Consider the following 21,626-nt stretch of genomic DNA (forward strand, 5'->3'; position numbering starts at 1 on the left):
GAAATTGATTATTTCTTGTTTACTTAGGTAGTATTATATCTTTCTGGAGTCTTTGATGGAGTTGAAGAGTGGATAGATAGTTATAGTTTTCCATTGTTATGATAAAAGATAAAATAGATATAAATATTGTAACTGTAATTCTTGCTTTATAACTTTTTTATATGTAGTTATATATATATATATATATATGTAGTTTTACTATGTTAAAGTGAAAGCCTTTCTTTTTTGTTTAAACAGAAAAAGGGGAAATGATGTAGGTATGTCTTCTATCTATCTGATGATTTCATTGGATAATTAATAAAGAAACTGCCTGGCCCATCTGATAGACTGGCCCTTAGGTGGGTGGAGTAGACAGAACAGGAAGAAGGAAGTGAGGTAGATGGCTCAGTAAGATGCCACGCCTCTCCTGAGTTAGACAGACTGCCATGCCTCTGCTCAGGGAGAGAGTTGGGATGAAGCCAGCCGCCAGGTCAGATGTGCTGGATCTTTCCCGGTAAGATACCATTTGTGGTATTACACAGATTATTAGATATGGGTTAGTCAAGATGTGAGAAAGAGGCTGAAATTAATGGGCCAGACAGTATTTAAAAGAATACAATTTGTGTGTTGTTATTTCGGGGCATAAGCTAGCAGGTGGCCGGGAGCCGGGCAGGATGAAAAGCAGGCCTGCCCGCAGCCCCTCACTACAGTGCAGGCGTTGTGGACTGCACTGCATTGCTCTTGTGTATGTTTCCTGGGTAGCATGACTCAGGAAGGTATTCAAAGAGGAACTCTAATAGCTTTTCCTGAATTCCCGACACCTGTGATGAAAGCATTAGTCAATTTTGCAAACTCACTTTTATTTTCTGACTCCAAAACTGGATAAATAATGCTATAAGGCCTGGTTCTGACAAGCCTTCTAGACACACACAGGCAGTGTTCAAATACCAAATGGCTTCCTCTGATTGCTCATACCTGACCAACTAATCCAATCTAATTCATCCACCAATGATATAAACTAAGGAAGTTTCACTTATTACTATAATTGATATAAACCTGTAGGTTGCAAATTACAGGAAGTAAACCATTTAGGGTTTGTTTCTGAGAGCCATTCGATAGGTCTGGAAGGTCATGTTTACATAAGGATATTACTTGCCTCTTGTACTCTCATTCTCAAAAGTATGCAGGAGTTTTGCACAGTTTATTTGATCTATGATAGTAGAAAAAATTGGATTCAAAACTACATGAGAATCAGGATGTCTTTTTTATTGTTTTGTTTTGTTGACACAGGGTCTCTCTGTGTAGTCCTGGCTATCCTGGAACTTAACTTTGTAGACCAGGCAGGCTCTGAACTCAGAGATCTACTACCTGCTCTTCCCTCCAGAGTTCTGGGATTAAAAGTATGTGCCACCAGGCCCAGCTAAGGATGACTTTAAATAAACCAGATGTTAAAGATATTTAAAAGAGTGCTTCATTTCTCACTATTTTCTAACTTAAAAAAAAGTCAGCCAAAAAAAAAAAAGTCAGCCAAGTGGTGGTGGTGCATGCCTTTCATCCCAGAACTCGGGGGGCAAAGGCAGGTGGATCTCTGTGAATTCCAGCTCAGCGTGGTCTACAGAATGAGTTCTAGGACAGCCATGGGGTGTCACACAGAGAAACCATGTCAAAAAGAAAAAAGAGAAAGTCACTTTATAATAAAAATGATATTTACTCAAAATTACAATAGATTTCTTAATTTAAATCTTTGTTATTTCTCATTTTAATATATAATAAAATATATTTTCAACAGATAAAGGTTGCATAAGAAAATAAAAGTCCTTCTTTAAAAGATGCATGTGTAAAAAAAAGATGCATGTGTATTATATATGCCTGTGGCCCTTGAAAGCCAGAAGAGGGCATACAATCCCCTAGAATTGGAGTTACAGATGGTTGTGAGCTGCCACATGAGTGTTGGCCATCAAACCCACGTCCTCCAGAAGAGAAGCCACTGTTCTCAGCTGCTAAGCCATCTCTCCAGTCACTTAAAGATTGAAGTTCTCAATATTTTAAGAACATAAAGCATTCGATCATTCAAAATATGAGCACTGCAAATATAGACAATTATGACAAATTTCTTGCTAGCCCTTAATTTCTTCCTGTATTATAACTTAAAAAGTTTAGTCTTGAGTTCCAGGACAGGCTCCAAAACCACAGAGAAACCCTGTCTCGAAAAACCAAAAAAAAAAAAAAAAAAAAAAAAAAAAAAAAAAAAAAAAAAAAAAAAAAAAAAAAGTTTAGTCTTTCTCACACTAATACTGTTAATATTGAGAAATTGTTGTGTAAAGTAATTTCTAAAGTATATTTGAAACTTCATTACATCTGTGTATATCCCTCATACTTAAGTAAAAAACACAGCTCTGAACAAAATTACATGACAATACATATACAGACATACAAAAGTACATGGAAAACTGTTGACATCTGAGTAAAGCTAGCACAAATGTCAATTCCTAAGATTTGGTATCATCCTCTAATTACAGAAGATAACTAGGTAGAGGGAACACAGACATTTCAGTAGTATTTTTGTTAGCTTCTTCTGAATTTATAATTTCAAATATTAAGCTTAAAAGAAAATTCCATATGCACAGAAAGGTGTAATGAAATAAACACCTTACTTTTTTAAAAAATCTAAAATTGAGAGGGTCATGAAATCACACATGTATAATCCTAGCACTTGACAACCTAAGGCAGGAGGCCAGTCTAGGCTACCACAGAGAGCTCCAGAGTGAAAAAAAAAAATAAAAATAACAATCATACTGATATATCTGTAGACATCTGGAAACTAATTATTTAACTCCAGTAGTGTCCTGTGTGTAACTGAGATATATTCTACATAAAGAGAAGTGGTTAGTGAATCTTTATAGGACTCACCTCAAATCATTTCATTTAGATATAGAATATACTCAATAATCCTCAAGGATTCTGACAAAAAGTTGTTCTTTATGTGCCTTATCTGTTTCATCAGTAAAATGCCTCTGTAATTTTGATGTAGTATATCATACTAACCATTTGTGGCCGATCTTCTTCATTGTCATTGTAACTAGGGTAGAAATAGTTGGTTGAACATTCCGCAGATGCTCCAAGACCTTCTGCAGATGGTGACACCTGAGTCCAAGCTACAAGAAAAATGACAGGTATATCAGTTACTTAAAAGATCTGAGGTTGGAATATTTTTTTTAATTTGACATTTCAGAAAGGATTTGGACTACAATATACTTCTTCAAAATTTCAGAATGGTTTGAAGTTGAGGTTGATGGACATTATTAAAAGTAATGTTAAGCCAGGTGGTGGTAACGCATGCCTCTAATCCCAAATTGGGAGGCAGAGGTAGGTGGATCTTTGTTAGTTCAAGACCAGCCTGGTCTATGAAGCAAGTTCCAGGACAGTCAGAGCTACACACAGAGATACCCTGTCTCAAAAACAAAACAAAACAAAAAAAAAAAAAAACAACAAGAAAAATAATGCTAAACATTTTCAAAGTATATTGTCTTTCTTACCTCCACACACACAAAAAAATGGTTCTGAATGTTCTTTCTATAATATTTGTATTTATCCAATTCAAATAGTGCTTGTTAGATTCCACCTGGTGTTGCTATTATTATGTCTTGGATCCTCTCTTAGTAAGTAGAGATCATACATTACATATCCTATGACTTGTAAGAGCCTGCATGTAGCCAGGTGTGCACACCTTTGATCTCAGCATGCAGAAGGCAGAGGCAGGTAGATCTCTACAAGTCCAAGGCTAGCCTGGTAGGTTCCAGGCCAGCCTGTACTACATATTAAGACCATGTATCCCCTTGCCAAAACAATGAGGTGAAAGGTAGGAGGTATGAGGTTTATTTCTTCCTCCCTTTATTTCTTCCTTCCTTCCTTTATTTTTCCTTTAGACTTGAACTGCTTGAGATGAAGTAATCTGTGATAGTTGAAACTGTCAATTTGACACAACCTGGGATCACAGGAGAAGACGATCTCAGTGAGGGATTGGCTAGATGATGTTGGCCTGTGGACAAGTGTTGACTGAGGTTTCTGTCCTACCCAATCTTGCAGCCGTTCAGTCCCAAAGAAAACACACATAGGTCTACATTAATCATAAACTGATTGGCCTCATATCTCAGGCTCTTATTAACTAATTCTTACATCTTATATTAACCCATTATTCTTGTCTGTGTTAACCACATGGCTTGGCACCTTTGTCAGTGAGGGATTCTCATCTTGTTTCCTCTCTGTCTGGGTGATGACTGTAGACTGAACCTTTCCTCTTCCCAGAATTCTCCTGTTCTCATTCCCCTGCCTCTACTTCCTGCCTGGCTACTGGCAAATCAGCATTTATTTAAAATACAAGTGACAGGGTACAGACCATTGTCCCACAGCATGTCCCCCCACTTCTTTTAAACAAGAGCTCTGAATCAAATATCCTTTTCTTTTTATTATTTTTTTTTTTTTTTTGGTTTTTCGAGACAGGGTTTCTCTGTGGCTTTGGAGCCTGTCCTGGAACTAGCTCTTGTAGACCAGGCTGGTCTCGAACTCACAGAGATCTGCCTGCCTCTGCCTCCCGAGATCTGGGATTAAAGGCATGCGCCACCACCGCCCAGCCCAAATATCCTTTTCTATCTTTTTGTCCAGACCATTATTCATAACATCTTGTAACCTACACAATAAACAAAATAAATATCTATAATCCATTTTGCAGGAATGTGGGTGTAGTTTTCCAGGATACTTCCTGCTGATTGGAGGCACTGATAATCTTATGGGGACCTAAAGAAAATTTAAGATTATGGCCAAGTCCTGACTGGAAAATTCTGTGAGGCTGTGGGAAGTGCTGTGGGGCAATGGTCTGTACCCTGGCATTTGTATTTTAAATAAACACTGATTGGCCAGTAGCCATGCAGAAAGTAGAGGTGAGACAACGAGAACAAGAGAATTCTGGGAAGAGGAAAGAGTCAGTCTGCAGTTGTCACCAAGACACAGAGGAAGCAAGATGAGAATGTCTCGCTGATGAATGGTACCAAGCCACATGGCTAACACAGACAAGAATTATGGGCTAATATAAGTTATAAGAGTTATAAGGAGCCTGAGCTAATAGACCGATCAGTTTATGATTAATGTAGGCCTCTATTTGTTTATTTAGGATTAAATAGATGTGTGACCTGGTGGGAGAGAAGCCTCTGTCCAGAGACAAGCCTGTGGGGGTGATTTTAATTGATATAGTAAGACCTAGCCTGAAAGTAGGCAGCATCATTACTTTATAAGCATAAAGAAAACTATCTAAGGAAACAATTAATGCAAGCAAGCAGCATGAATACATTTATTTCTCTTTGCTTTATAACTGTGAATGTGAAGCTGCTTCGGGCTCCTACAGCTGTGACTTCCCTGCTCTGATAGACTGTAACCAAGAACTGTACACTGTAATAAACAAGCCCCCTCAATTGGTTTTCTCAGGGTATGCTCCTACAGCACCAGAAAAGAAACTAAGACAAAATCTAAGTCACACATTTACAGACTCTCATCTCAGCCACAATCAACTGTTCATGTCACCTTGGAAATATTATGTGACCTTCTCTGATGTGGTTTCCATATCTGTCAAATGAAGGCATTTGATACCAGGTTCTCTCTTTGTTGCTGGGGCTGGGAGTCACAACATAATGATCTAAAGGAAACAACCTCTAAATGGATAACTAAAAACTGAACATGGTCATCATTACTTTTTTCCTCCTCAACTAGTAGGATTGAGGACTACTATATTAAGTCCTGAGTATTTGGCATTTCTCAGGGAGTCTATGCTATTGTTTCCAAAGCTATTTAGGGAATCTTGTATGCTTGTATAGCACCTTATACCTCCCTATTATGATACAAACCACATTCCATTTTAATCGCTTACTGAATTATCTACCTTCCTAGCATTGTAAAGATGGCAACTGTGTGTATTTTAACTAGACTTCAGATGCAACTCTACAAAATTCCTGATGCACTGATTAGATGATCAAATGTATTATGTACAATCATTTCAAATAACACAATTCTCACAAGAAAACAAATTCTCCAGCTCTAGTCACAAAACCAATGGTAAATATATAGTATATCCACTGAAGGCAATATCTGTGTTGCATTCATTCCTGTCCTCTATTGCAAGAGTTCTCAAACGTGAACACAGATGAGCATTATATAGAAAGTTGCTCAAAATTCGGGTAGCTGGGCTTCACACCCAAAGTTTCTGCTTCAGAAGATCTGAAGTAGAAAGAGCCAATAAAACCTTCTTCTATAAAACAAGTTCCCAGGTGATATTAATGCTACTGGTCTAAGGATCACACTTTGACAAACAGTGCTCTATAGTTTCCATCAGAGTGGTTTTTGTGTGCAAGAAATGAAAGTCTTCTACAACAGGCTAACTCTCTTTTCTTTATACAAAAATAACACATGACTAGATTCTTTGCACATTAGCAACAGAAGTTAAAACTCACATAGTTATTGAATCTTTTCTTCAGATAACCAAGACACATACCTGCGCAATTTACTTGTGCTTGAACTGGCACAACTGCCTCCCTGACCTCCACCATGCCACTGGCTTGTTCTACCTCTGTTTCCACTTCCACAGCATTTAGAAGAGCATCCTCTTGCTTTCTGAAAAAGCCACTATAAAAATAGGTAAGCTTTTGCATATTCTAAGAATAGCAAAACTTAAAATTTTCTATCTTGATATTACGTGTTAACAATAAGCTGAAAATCCATTTCAATAGCGGATGTGCCCTTATTTAAGTCTGTATAATAGTTAATATAAAACAGTTTCAAGAGCTTTAAAGTCCTAGGATTCAAGCCAGCACACCCCTTTTATGCAAAGATAATATTGCTCTCTTCTACACCCAAGACATGTATGTGTACAATTGTATTGCTCTGAAGACTTTTCACCTCAATGTGTTGATGTAGGATGCCCTTCTGCATGCTATAAATATGTTTTATTACCATTGGTTAATAAAGAAGCCGCTTTGACCTATGGCAGGGCAGAATATAGCTAAGCGGGAAATCCAAACAGATACGGGAAGACAGAAGGTGGAGTCAGGGAGATGCCAACAGCTGACAGGAAAGCAAGATGTGAAGCAATAAACCACGAGCTTTGTGGTAAAATATAGAATGATAGAAACGAGTTCATTTAAATTGTAAGAACTAGTTAATAATAAGTATAAGCTAAAAGGCCAAACAGTTTGCAATTAATATTAAACCTCTGAGTGGTTATTCAGGAACTGGTGGATGGGCGAGAAACTTCCAGTTACAATGTGTCAGGAAAGGTACATATAAATATGTAGAAGAAATTTTATCCCGATTCACACTGTGACGTTTTCACCAGCTACTGTTACAGCAACTACTTCATACAACAAAGGCTTCACTTCTGTGTTTGAACGTTACAAACCCTGCCAGAAAAAGACCTTCAGAGTCAATCCCAATGAAACTCATGTGCTGTCTCAGATTTTAGAGACCTCTGGGAGATATGTTTGACAAAGGAGAAAAGACAGTATATGTAGTAAGTAATTCAGTGTTTCTAGTACCATGCAACTAGTGTAGCTCAGTGAACTCTGTCGGGGCTTTGGAAATGGCATGGAAAATCTCTGTACACTCAGATGCAAAGAGTGCAGCTTTTAAGATTGTTAAAGGCAGAATGTTAAGATAGAGTTTTAAAGCAGCAGTGCTGAGCTGCCATGTACAACTGCCACCATCCTGAAGAACTTCAGGCTAACTTCATTACCTAGATCTATGTCTTAACTATGTACAACAAATATCTAAACCACCACCAAGGGTTCTTCATCAAGGGACTACACAATGTGAACCAGTCCTTTATCTGTTGTTCTCATACTGTTTCTCCAACATACTGAAAGTAAAAGTATCCCAAAGAGAAAGCCATGAATGAGAACCACTACATTTACCGTCAATCTGAATGCAATTCTTTGTAAGAACAAGTGCAAAGTACTTAAATGTTTTAAAAACAGCCTTGCAATTTATAGGGACTGTTGGTCATTATGTGACTCCAATATATGGCTCCAATATGTGGTTACATTATCTGATAAATTATTGCTATCACAGAAGGCTAGTTGTTATAATTACATTGTTTGGAATGTCTGGGAGCTGAAGAGATTGATCAGTGATTGGGAAAAATTGTGGCCCTTGCAGAGGACCCAGGTTCAGCTCCCAGCATCCACACAGTGGTTAGGAACTGTCTGTAACTTCAGTGTCCAACACCTCTTTTGACTTCCCTGAACCAGGCAAACATGTGGTGCACATTTGTATATGTAGGCAAAATATTAATACACATAAAGAGAAATAAATAAATCTAAATAAATTTAGAGAATTATATTTCTGAGTGAAATGATCACTTACTCAGCTTTCTGCTGCTGAAGAGAAAGTTCATCCAGTTCTCTTGGCTGATCCAGCTGTTTTATAGCTGAACAATAAAACAAAGCTTATCTGTCACTTATAAATCTTGTTTCTTACTTCTCTGAAGGATGACTTTCACATACACCACAGAGGGTGGGAGAAAAGAGAAAGATAGAGAGATGGAAATACACACACACACACACACACACACACACACACACACACACACACACACACCATTTTCAGGTATTTGAAATGACCAACAAACAAGAAGGCCCATCTGAAGTTATCTGTAGAGTCCAAGCTGTGTATTTGGATACAAACTAGGGGCTGGGGTGACATGCAGTGGGCAAAGCAGTTTCTACACAAGAATGAGGACCTGCATTTGAATCTAAAACTGACAAAAAAAAACAGGGCTCAATAGCACATGTCTGTTGATGCGGGATGCCTTTCTGTATGCTGTGAATGTTTTATTACCATTGGTTAATAAAGAAGCTGATTTGGCCAACAGCCAGGCAGAATAGAGCCAGGCAGGAAATCCAAGCAAAGATAAAGAGAAATGAAGGGCAGAGTCAGGGAGTATCCAGGGAAGCAAGATGTGAGGTAACAAGCTACAAGCTTTGTTGTAAAATATAGAATAATAGAAATGGGGTTAATTTAAGTTGTAAGAACTAGTTAATAATAAGTCTGAGCTAATAGGCCAAACAGTTTGTAATTAATATTAAGCCTCAGAGTGGTAATTTGGGAACTGGCAGACAGAAGAGGAACCTCCAGTTACAAACTTTAATCCCAGCACTCATAGGAGGTAAAGTCAGAATTCCCAGAAGCTCCGGGGCTAGTTAGCCTGTCTTATACAGCAGTGAACAATGAAAAAAGGGCCTGCCTCAAACAAGGTATAATGCAACTGGTCTGATCTCCACATGCTCGCTGTGGCACATGCACCTATGAGCATACACAAACACACACACACACACACACACACACACCTATAGTCACATACACAAGTATGTACATCTACATCATACACACAAGCAGAGACTCTATTTTGTAAGTACAAGTTCAAAAGTGTAACCAATTCTTCATCCCAACCTTTGTGAACACTGGTTCTGTGAGGTTCTACTCACTGTCACCTCCCAAGAAGGACCAGAATTTGATACTTTGTTGATCTCAACTGGTTCTGAAGCACCGACGCTCACCTTAGACTTTAAATTAGCAGTTGGGTTTTTAAAAAAGCTTTCTGAATCTCAATGTCACTTTTTTATTGTAGTTTAATAAATCCCTTCATTTTCAAATTATCAGCCCCATTCCCAGGAAGACTTTTCACAAAACCCAAGGTAGTGGGTTGTCATTGTGCTTCTCCATATAAAGCATGGATGCCTGAAATTACCAGTCAAAGGGAATCGATCCAGATGGGAGAGGAGGTAGACAGGAACTGGGAGGAGTAGAGGGGGGCAAAATTATAATCAAGATATATTATTTGAGAAAAAATCTATTTTCAATAAAAAATGAAATTACCAGTCAAACGTTCTTGCTGCTTCAACAAAATGTTTCTTATTTCTTTTAACCATAACATCTTCACATCAATATTTGGAGCCTAAAAATTAAAACAGAAGGAAAAAGTATGTTTCCTTTTGAAAAGAATGCTTTTATAATAATAAAAAATGTAATCAAACATGAGTCACTCTATGAAACACCAGATTCAAATTCTAGCCTCTTAATTCTTAAAGCATTTAAGAGGCTGATCACTAGCAATCTGATTATATATTATAATCAAAATCATTTTAAAATTGCCTTAAAGAGTATAACAACTGGAGGAAATAGAGATCTTTTCAGCTACTTTTGCTTCACTGGAGGATTACACACACACACACACACACACACACACACACCATTTTGTTTCAATTTGGTAAAAACAAAGCAAGCGCTAGTATTTCCACAGTTAAAATTAATTACATAATCATCTTAAAAACTGATATTTATATGATGGATTCCCTAAATGCTCTCCATTGCTTATAAGGTAAGTCTGTTATATGGTACCAACTCATAACTTAAAGCAAACCAAGAAGGGTTTATGTACTGCTATCAATACAAAATGAAAAAAACTGAACATCTGTAACAGCTAATAACATATGGGTCAGCCACAAGTCGTGACACAGAGACTTAGTGAAAATAGCACAGCACTATCTTGAAATGTCTTGAGTCTTCTCCCCTCCCTGAAACAGGGTGGGCCTCAGAGCACACCTGCCCAGGATCTTGATTATGTTCTGTCAAAAGAAGGAATACATCCAAACAGTCATATCTTTAAGTCTTTAAATGCTGAAGACAAAGGAAACTCAACGCTAACTGTAGAAACTTCATAGATGCAAAAAAGGTAGCAGCCAAACTTGAAAGGAATGAGATTTTATAAAAGGTGACCAACATTTTTTTACCAACTCAGATTTTTAAATCATTTTTAAACTATTTATTTACTTTTACTCAGTATGTATGGATGGTTTTCCTGCATGTATGTTAAGCACACCACATGCCTTCAATGCGTATGGAAACACAGAAGGAGTCAAATTCCCATAGATTGTTATAAGCCACCCATCATGAGTGTTGGAAACTGAACAGTCTTTTTATCTTAATGTTGGGGCTGGAGAGATGATGGCTCTGTGGCTAATAACATGCACTGTTATTGCAGAGGACCAGACCTTGATACCCAGAACCCATTCAGGACAGCAAGCAATGAACTTCAACTCCAGCTCCAGTGGATCTGTTGCTCTCTACTGGCTTTGTAAAACACTGCACAAATTCCCAGAGACACAGACAGACAGACAGACAGACACACACACACACACACACACACACACACACACACACACACACACACCTAAAATCCTTAGCATGAATGTTATGAAGGTAACCAACTGCTTCCTGATTGGATTTAAGGTCTGCTCCAATAAAGAAAACATAGGCCTAGTATTCCAAAGTTGGTTAAGAACCTTGGTTGGGGAGCTGTAGAAGGAGCGGCTGGAGATCATAAACTCCACATATGAACATACTAATATTATTTTGTTAAATATCAAACTGCCCTCTAAATGAATATCTACCTGAGCAAAACTCTCCAAGCTCATCAGACCATTGATTTGTGCAGTGTTTGAAGGTCAACAAAGAAGCTTAGAACTGTTTAAAGTGTAGAGACTGAGTATGGCATGTTCATTCATAAATGGCCTCTTCTATATCCCACCCCACATACACGAGGCCCAGAAATCACCACAGGAAAAGGGACAGAAAAAAAAATTAAGATCCCGAGGTTTGGGAGGATCAAAGCAAAACAGTATCTTCTGGACATGATGGGACCACTGCATTCAGGAAATCACGGCAGCTATGGATGCCCAGGACCTCACAAGACCAAGTCAGTCAACATTCCAATGCAGAGTGCTGGGAAGGGATTCAGAGCTCCCACTACTAAGTGAAGAGTAATAGATGATTCCTGGCTTCTGGGATAAAGAGAATCAGTTTTCTATATAATGAGATTCCTGGTAGGTTTAACATTCTCCAGTGGATGCTTCCACACCCAGAAATATATAGATAATACAAATTGAAGGTGATGGGTCAATAAATTAAATGAATAAAATAAAAATTTTGTCATTTTAATGATGATTATGGTTTCCATAGAATAACCAACCTGAACAATGTAAATTTCTTCCTTCTCACCATACCATATTTCAAACTTGCGGTTATCGCCTTTTACGTGTTCTGTGATTCCAACTTCTTCCATCTACAACAAATCAAATTGTTCCTGATCATTTGATGATTACAAATATGGAATTGCATTCATCATGCTCTGTCATAATCTATGGGAACAGAATGTCTCACGTAAGCAAAATACACATTTTATTTTCAATGAGCAGAAAAAGGGAAGTATAGCCATAGGCATGATGACTTAAGTGTTTTTTGTGGAAATATGCACTCAGAGTTCAGATACCACGTTCCATTCCAGTGGTTGATATAAATGGCATACATCTGAATATCCAGGTTGCCTATCAAAGGTTGAATTCGTCTGGAAATTAACTATACAGTAGTAAAACAGAATTTTGTCAGATGTATGTTATTAAACATCAATGGGAAAAGCCACTTGAAATTGATTAATTTCAATGTTTTTTTAAGTAATTATTGACCAGATCGATTTGATCTGACAAGTTTATTCCCTATGACTTATAAGTAGCAAATTTATGGGTTAGGGAAGGACCAGCCAAGTTCACAGAGGTTTTTGAATTTCCACCAATCCCTCAGCCTCTACAGCAAAGAAAATACCTAACTTGAATGAGAACCTTCTCAGGGCAGTAAAACTTGTGTTGTATAAAGTATTTCTTCCTTCCCACCACTTTCTTCTCACCCTGGTTTGTGCTTTGCAAAATTGTCTTTCACCATTTGCTGCTAACCTTGCCTAATTCCATGGGGACAACTTCAGTCCCTTGTGTAACATTCTCTTTAAGTTGTTCTCTGCCTTTCCTCTTTTCTTTCAATTCCTTCCTAATTGTCTACAGGAATATCACACTCCGTTACACTTACAAACCCCTGAAATGACCCAAATTAAAACTAATAAACATTAAGGGTAGTGCTCATGAGATTCCTGCATTAAAGTAAAGGAAAACAATTATACTTAGAAATGCAAGTTAGCTATGTTAATTAAACAGCCTCTGACATCCACTTTGAATACAGTCTAAAGTGACTTTCAAATGCTCCCAAATATAGCCTTCCTGGGCGACTCTATTCTATCTCTGCTTGAATATTTCGATATAAGTCTACTTAGATCCTAATGTTTTCCAAAAGTAATTATGTTTCATCATATAACTGTCTCAATGGGATGACAGGTAGTAGACAAACAGACTTACGAGTCAAAGAAGGACAGACTGGACCTCCATCCATCACTAACATTCATCAGCTATGTGTCTTAGTGTAAGGTGCTGAATTTTTCTCAAATTCCATTATTTCTACCATAAAATTGGTAAATCATGTATTTCATAGAGTTGATATAGAGATATAAGTAGTAAATGGTATGTTCAGATCATATAACTTTTTGTGGAGGTATGTGCATGTGGATATGCATGTTCACATGTACATGGGTACATTTATACATGTGTGGAGGCCAGAGGTTCATGTCAGGCATCTTCCACAATAGGTCTCCACTTTTTTTATTGATGCAGGGCCTCTTGTTGAACCCAGAGCTCATCTGATCCAGCTAATTAACTAGCCAGCTTGCTTTGAAGATCCCCTAGAGCTGAGATTACAAGAGGCAGCCACACGCCCTAGTGATCTGAACTCCAGTCCTTATACTTGAATGACAAAGCTCTTTACCCTTCCCCCCGTTCATAATGAGCTTTGAATGTATGGCTTTGCCTCCCATCCTTTTCTGTATTTGAATGGCAACTGTTTTACTATTTCCCATTGCTAAAATATATAACACATCATTACTTAAATACATGTGGGGATTTCCTGGGAAATCAAACCATTCTTATCTGACACAAAGTTAGCACTGTTGTGTGTTCAATTAAAACAACAGTTGATGATAATAAGCAAGTACACAGTCTGATGGATCTGAGGAAGCGACATCTCTATCTGGTTACCTGTGACCTGACATATGGCTTTTCCATAAATGTTAAGTGTTTGCATTAGAGTACATAGTCATTAGAAAGACATGACCAGGCTGTGTGGTTCCAGCTTGCTGTTATGCAGTCAAAAAAAAAATCCATTTCAGGGGAGAGAAGTTGTTCAGCTATGCTTAGCAGCACACTGACCAGTAATGATGGACTCTCATGAGAAACAGCTGGAAGAAGCAAGCACAATGAGACCTAAGAAACAGTCTAACTTCCGTCTTTCTTAGTCTATAGCATTACCCCTTTCCCAGGAATCTTTATCTAAAATTTTGCAAGCACCACTGACTAGTTCTTTTCAATTAAAGATACAATTATATCAGAAAACAAAAGAAAAAACCAGACAGATTTTCTTCTTTTAAATGTCAAGTAGTATTTATTTTCTATATCTGGTAAGTCACTAAGCCCTTATGTCTGCCTTCCATTGAAATGTTTCTTGCATCAATTCCTCCTTCGGTTTCCATGGCAACTATTGTAACCCTTCTGGCTTCATTACCTCATTAGTCCTTCTCTACTTTAATTAACTTCAGAAACACTCTGTTGTTGACATGTCTATCATTGTATCAAATTTAAAATAAAATAGGAAATCAATGCAAATAAGAAATCCTGCAGTAAGTAGTCACTAGATTACCTCACAAACAGAATGTGAATCAAATTGGTTTATGTAAAACATGCCTACAAAGGTGAAGTACCTTTTCAAGGAGTACACATACAGATGACAAGATTTAAAACCCGTCACAAAGACATCACAATGTCTTGGTTCTCAATTGATGTTTATTAAAGTCATAAGTACGTCAGATATGTAGACTTAGAGGTAGACTATATTAAAAGAGTAACTGAGTACTTGTGATAAAGATGATTGGAGTTTTGAAGAATCTGTAGAGCTACTGTGGATTCAAAATTGAATACAAAACAGACAATGGGAAACATTCAGGGAGGTGGTTCTAGGTAGGAATTTTGCTAGATACAGCTAGAGGCAGCTGACCAATCTGAGGAAAAACAAAAGTAGGTAGGCACTGCTTATCAGGTAGCCTCCTTAAACTATGTCCTCAAGCCCTTGACAGGTCCAGCCACATAATCATTGCTAAATTTCCATCAGCCCTCAACTCTACTGGAAAAGCCAGCTGAGAAAGAAAACTAAGGGAAAATGATTCAAAGGACCGTGACTAGAGAATTGAAGGTAAGAACGTTCTATCTTCCAATCATTCTATAAACAAATCTGTTGCTTTTAGAATTTAAACTTGAAAAATGAAATTCATTAGGTTTGAAATAACCAAATTTGCCAACGAGAGCCTCAGATGGATTAGAAGTGCTCCCGGGCCTCTAATGACTTTCACAAACAACCGTGTCCTAATTTTAACACAAGACTAATATACAGTGGCACTTCGGGTTCGAGAGAGAATAAAATAGTTTCAAAGAATAGCACAGAATACATATATTAGAAAGGTCCAGCTGTGGGTAGCTTTGGGTAATCAGAAAGCATGGAGCTAAGGAATGGAGGAGGAACAAAGACAGGAGGGTAGGAATACGCTAAGCACAAGAGTTCTCCATTTTTAAACCGCAGTGAGGAGAGGGGAACCCTTTGCTTCTTGTTTCTCCTATAACAAAAGCTTCTTGGTAATGAGACCAAGAATTTTATCCAGGACCATTGGAAGAGTGCTCACAGGTGAGCCGGAGCAGAAAGGGCACCTTGAAGAACATCTGAGACGACAGTGATGGGGAGTTGAATCAAAGCTCTACACATGGACCCAACCCCTTGTCCTGATTTCAGACTCCCCAAACCCATGTTCAGCTAGATGTGGTAGTACATGCTTGGAATCCTAGTGTTCCCATGGCAAGAAAGGAGATGGAGACAGGGGACCCCCCTGGAAGCTCTTGGGATTGCAAGACTGGGTGCAAAGCAATGATCAACAGGACACCTTGCTTCAAACAAGGTAGAAGGAGAGGACCAACATCTGAAATGTCCTATGACCTCCAAAGTTGACCTGTAGCATATACGTGTCTGAGCTCACGCGTGAACACACATGCATTGTTTTGTTTATTCTTTTAAACAGAGGGATGTGTAACTAAAGTATAAAACCTACTTAAGTGAAAGAGTATTCAAGGCGGAATACATATAAGATAATATTGTATCACACAATGTGAGTTTTCTTACTTTTAGACAGTGCTTAAAACTGTACGATGGGTATCTATCAGCGCCTTCTCCAGATTCAACACGCCTCTTACAAAACATAACAGCTTTTTCATACAAGAAAAGGTGTCTCTGCATGGGCTTGAATCTTGCAAAATCCTTCATTTTTGTAGCACCTTTTCGGTGCCCCAGCCAAACACTGAATGCACCTTGCAGAATCATCTTGCCCAGCTCATTCAGATTCCCCTAGAATGAAAAATCAAAACCAATTCAGAGAAGGCAGAGCTATATGCATGTGTCAGACACTGACATTGTAGTGTTTAGCTTGACCTACTAGTACTCTGAAGCATGTTTTGCCTGCTTTATATCTTTCAGATCGTTACATAAGACTTTATTGTTGAGGACTCGTCACATTTGGTCACAGAAATGAATAAATCAATCTCATACTGCCCTGCATGGTTTACCCCTTACAGGCTTTCATAGTACTAGAAGGTAATATGCAGGATGCTAGGTGGGTAGTCAGTTATCATTAACCAGCAGTGAACCAGGTGAGACACAACAATGGCCAAGATGGCAGAATTGTGGCATGAATTTTTTTGTCCTTTATTTTCTTTTATTGAAAATAGATTTTTTCATACAATATATTCGATTACAGTTACCACTCCCCAAATTCCTCTTAGGTCCTCCCCCACCTTCCCTCTCAGCCAGATTCACACCCTTGCTGTCACTCCTTAGAAAACAAACCAATAATAAAATAAAATGAACTAAAATACAATAAACAAGCTGGAATAGGACGAAACAAACAGGAGAAAAAGAACCAAAGGGAAAAACACAAGAAACACATGTAGATGCAGAGTCATGCATGTTTGTACACACAGGAATCCCATAAAAACACAAAACCAGGAGCCATAACACATACACAAAGAACTTGTAAGGTAAAAAATTTTTTTAAATGTCTTGACAAAACATTATGAGATAAAGAACCTCCATCTGCCCCCTATGTCAATCAGGAAAGAGAACTCTGTACCTCCCCAGGGATTAGAGTTGGCCTGATGGTGTGAGTGTGAGGACCTGGATCTGAAAGTCTCATAGCAAGAACTGACCTGGTTCCTTATTGTAGGCTGTCTTAGGTAAGCTAACCGAGGCAGAGCTGGAGGGCTTGCTCTGGTAGCGATGATGAAGGAAAGCTAGCGGACTGACCACTCCAGCCATCACCCAGGCAGGCCCAGAACCAGGGCTATGAGTTGACCCACCCCAGCAACCACCAAATCTATGAACTGTTGGAGCATGTAAAAGGGATGAACCTACGAATCCAAAACAGCAGGATCCCTACACACAGGACAACAGCAGGATACCTAAGTGATGTGGGAGAGTCTTCTGTTTGAGTTGATTTCATTGGCTAATAAAGAAACTGCCTGGCCCATTTGATAGACTGCCCCTTAGGTGGGTGGAGTAGACAGAACAGGAAGAGGAAGTGAGGTAGAAGGATCAGTAAGATGCCACACCTCTCCTAAGTTAGGCAGACTGCTGTGCCTCTCCTCAGAGAGATGCCAGATGCAATGAAGCTCCTGCCCAAGATGGACATACCCTAGAATCTTTCGTGGTAAGACACCACTTGTGGTGTTACACAGATTATTAGATATGGGTTAGTCAAGATGTGAGTAAGAGGCTGAAACTAATGAGCCAGGCAGTGTTTAAAAGAATACAGTTTCTGTCTAATTATTTCGGGGCATAAGCTAGACAGGCGGCTAGGAGCCGGGCGGGAATGCAACCCGTAGCTCCTCACTACACCTAAGAAGAGCCCCCATGAAAGCCATTACCAGTGGTGTAGCAGAAGCCAGAGGCCTCTAGCCAGACCAATGACTCATAGCAACGAACACTCACAAGTAAAGATGAACGGACTAAAGGGCACACTGTGTGACTCAACGGGCCACACTCAGCTTCTTTTGTTGTTGCTATTTTTATTTTTGTTTTGTTTCTTTGATTTGTTTGGTTTTTCTTTTAAATTTCATTTTGTTTGGGGGGTAGATTACAAGGGCAGAGGGATGACTCAAGGGCACAGGGAGAGAAGTGGGATCAGAATGATGTGAAATCCACAAAGAATCAATAGAGGTAAAATCTTTTTAAAGTTTTGAAACCGTTCACTGTACCAGAACTTTTTACTTTGAAACACACCATGTCTAACATATATTTCAAATTGCTCTGAAGGTGCCACATAAAAGAACCTTCCTTTTGTTGGCTTCTTGGCATTTGCCATGTGGAGTTATTTCAGCTGGAGCAATTATCATATCTCTTCCTCACTCCTGATTGGTACATGATGAATTACCACCCTCTGGATGGAGCAGTTCTGGGGAAAGGTGGCAAGCCCTAAAGAGTTGAGCCTTTTTATTCATATCTACTTCAGACTAGGGAAAGTATCAGTTCTGGGACAGTGTGTCTGCTTAACTGACTCAAGTTTCAGACTTGAAGGCAGGCTGCTACAGACCAGGAAAATGTCATCAAATTCCATTTGGCTGCTGATCTGCACCCAATCCTCCACTTAGCTTATCAATAATAATGCTTATACTTTTATTTCCATTTGTCTGCCTCCTATGTTATTTTCCAATTGAATCTAAAAGATAAAATGGGATTCTGATAAGTCTACCCCCTAAAACTCCAACAATCATTAAAGTTTACTTACAATATAGCCATTGATTGCAATCTGATGCATGGAGTCATTCACTGACTTCAGTAAGTCCAGCATTGTATCAAGTGCCTCCTTTAACTGAGTTGTTCCTTCACCTTCTTTGCTGTACTTTAAGAGCTCCTATGAGTAGAAGTCAAGAATTTAACAATATTAGTCACATATTAAAACTGCTGGAAAAATTAATAATTTGAAGCTAATATGCTTTTGAGCAGTAATCCAAAGATAATGTCATTTTTAGAGTAATTTCTTTCATATTGTCTGTCACATTAACATATTTAATAACAATGTCAAAATTGGAGAAGTAAAATAATAATTAAAGAGTATAAAACAAAGAGCATCCATTCAATGCTTTTACAGCTAAAAAACAATTGTTATAAAAACACATCAGAGATTAGTTTTCAAAGCAATTACATGAGATTTCCTCCTCTACATACAATAATTTGTCACTCATAATGCATATAGCATCATGAAACACATTTTAAAAGAAACTATGTTGGATTTGTACATAACATATATTCTACAAATCCTTTCCTATTAAACTAGGGTAGTGTCATTTGCATTTGTCATTGAAAGGGCCAATAGAAACATAATCTTAAAATGAATCAGTATATATTTTGACCTTAATATAAAAATTCTTTTAAAAAATATTATGCTTAAATATAGATAGAACTTATATGGAGGATGAAGATCTCCTTATACTCATAGCTTAATCACCTTGTGACTGCCATTTGTATATCACCATGAAAAATCACAATGCAAAAAAACTTATACCTAAAGTTCATCTTCTTCAACCTATTGCTAGTGCTTCCTAGTCAATCACTTCCTTTCAGGTGACTACTAGATTTGGTTCCAAAAATAATGTTAAGTAGGGTCTAAAGAGATGGCTCACTGATTAAAAGCACTGACTGCTCCTGCAGAGGACCTGGGTTCTGTAACTCTGATGCCATCTTCTGACCTCCATGGGTACCAGGCAGACACATGCTACACATACAGACATGTAAACAAAGTACTCATACACATAAAATAATTTTTAAAGTAAAGAAACAAGCAAATGCTTCATGTAATTACCTTTAAAAGCAACTGATACTTAGTGATTCGCTGCACTGGTTTGAGCAAATAGGAATCCAGCCCAAGTCGGTGTTTCAATTTTCTTTGACATTCCTGTCATTAAAAGATAATGATCAGCTGGGTACAGTATTAGACACCTTTAATCCCAGCACTCTGGAGCCAAAGGCAGGCAGATCTCTGCGAGTTTGAGGCTAGCCTGGTCTACATAGCAAGCTCCAGGTCAGCCAAAACTGCACAGTAGAGACTCTGTCTCAAAAAAAGATAATCAATAAATGTTAAATTAAGAAATGTAGATGGGTACAAGTGACAAGCAAAATATGTATGAAAATTCCATATAGAATGTTTACTTTGTAAGCTTATTTTTAAAGTAATTTATTTTTAAAAGACATATACCAAGGCTGGAGAGATAGGTCAGAAGTAAAAGCACTTGCTGCTCTTCCGGAAGACCAAGGTTCAGTTCCCTACACCCGTACCCACACAGTGATTCACAATCATTCATAAGCTAGTTCTAAGGAATCCAATACATGGGGGGGGGGGTGTGCACGCGCGCACTTGCGTGTGTGCGTATACTGGCAAAATACTCATATAAAAATAAATCTTTAAACAATTTTAACGAATAAAAATACATGTTCCTGAAAATGTCGAATGCCAAGTGCTCATTGATTAGACCCCAGACCTAAATCTTTCTTACATCTTAAGGAACATGTATCAGGAAAATCACAAAGGAGGGAGGGGAGTAAGGGAATGAAAGGATGGATGGATGGATGGATGGATGGATGGATGGATGGATGGATGGATGGATGGATTTGGAAGGTAGAAATTTACAGCATTTCAAAGTCTAAAAGATTGCCATGTTTAAGTTCACATCGGTATAAACTGCATAAAATTTGAGAAAGCAGGAAATAACAATAGGTTAGAATGATTAAAACATTCTTCAATCTGCCCAAGAAAATTAACAAAAGACCAGCTCTACAGGCAAAGGCCCAGAAAAGAAATAGGTTGTGCTAAATATAAATCTGACTGGGTATGAGAACAGAATATTTTTTAAGATCACAAGAAAAATACAGACTTCATCAACTGGTGCTGTATTTCATTCAGTAACTGGCTTGCTGCCACTATAAATATAGGGGCTATGACATTGGGTCCTGGGAACAGTGTAGGGACCATAGTTAATAGAAATGGGGGTAGTTAGGATGAATGTGCATATGGAAAGTACACAACACAAAAGGACTGGAAAGAGGATATACCTGAATAAGATACAGGGCCTTCCACTAAATGTGAAAAAAATTCTGCATATAATCTAATTCAAATAAGAATAAACAATCAACAATTAAATATTAATTAAATATTAATTAAATAGTCTGATACAAGCCACTTTGTTCTCCTTCATAAAACCCAATTAGAAAGATGAAATATATTTTTCAAGACAAAAATATAATTGAAGAGTGAGAAAATATTTGCAAAACGTAAAAACTAAAAGTCAATTCACACATGGTATCTGATTACAAGTTGAGAGAACTGTTTGCCAAAAACAGTTCAGATTTTATGTTAGAGAATGCCCCAAGCCCTTCTCAAAGAAATACCCATAACTCAGAAAGAGAAAAGTTCAAAATATTTATGAAATCGATACCAACAACTGTTGGTGAGGATATGGGCCGATCAGAACTCATCCACTCTAGTAGTAATGGAAAACTGAAGTCATTACGGAAAACGGTCCAACAGCTAG

General features: G+C 38.0%; 1 protein-coding gene across 1 annotated transcript in view; it reads right to left on the reverse strand.

Annotated features, from left to right (window-relative positions):
- Positions 1–683: 683 nt before the first annotated feature.
- The window catches only part of Mcf2 (MCF.2 cell line derived transforming sequence), a 108,747-nt gene continuing 87,804 nt past the window's right edge, over positions 684–21,626 (reverse strand). Inside the window, exons 20-28 of the mRNA XM_042054367.1 lie at positions 19,901–19,993; positions 18,827–18,952; positions 16,171–16,392; positions 12,047–12,139; positions 9,895–9,973; positions 8,383–8,446; positions 6,518–6,636; positions 3,025–3,134; positions 684–800 (exon numbers count right to left, since the gene is read on the reverse strand). Of these exons, the coding sequence (XP_041910301.1) occupies positions 684–800; positions 3,025–3,134; positions 6,518–6,636; positions 8,383–8,446; positions 9,895–9,973; positions 12,047–12,139; positions 16,171–16,392; positions 18,827–18,952; positions 19,901–19,993 (1,023 nt within the window). The remainder of the gene's footprint in view (positions 801–3,024; positions 3,135–6,517; positions 6,637–8,382; positions 8,447–9,894; positions 9,974–12,046; positions 12,140–16,170; positions 16,393–18,826; positions 18,953–19,900; positions 19,994–21,626) is intronic.

Source organism: Arvicola amphibius, chromosome X, assembly GCF_903992535.2.
Source record: "Arvicola amphibius chromosome X, mArvAmp1.2, whole genome shotgun sequence".
Taxonomy (NCBI): Eukaryota; Metazoa; Chordata; class Mammalia; order Rodentia; family Cricetidae; genus Arvicola; species Arvicola amphibius.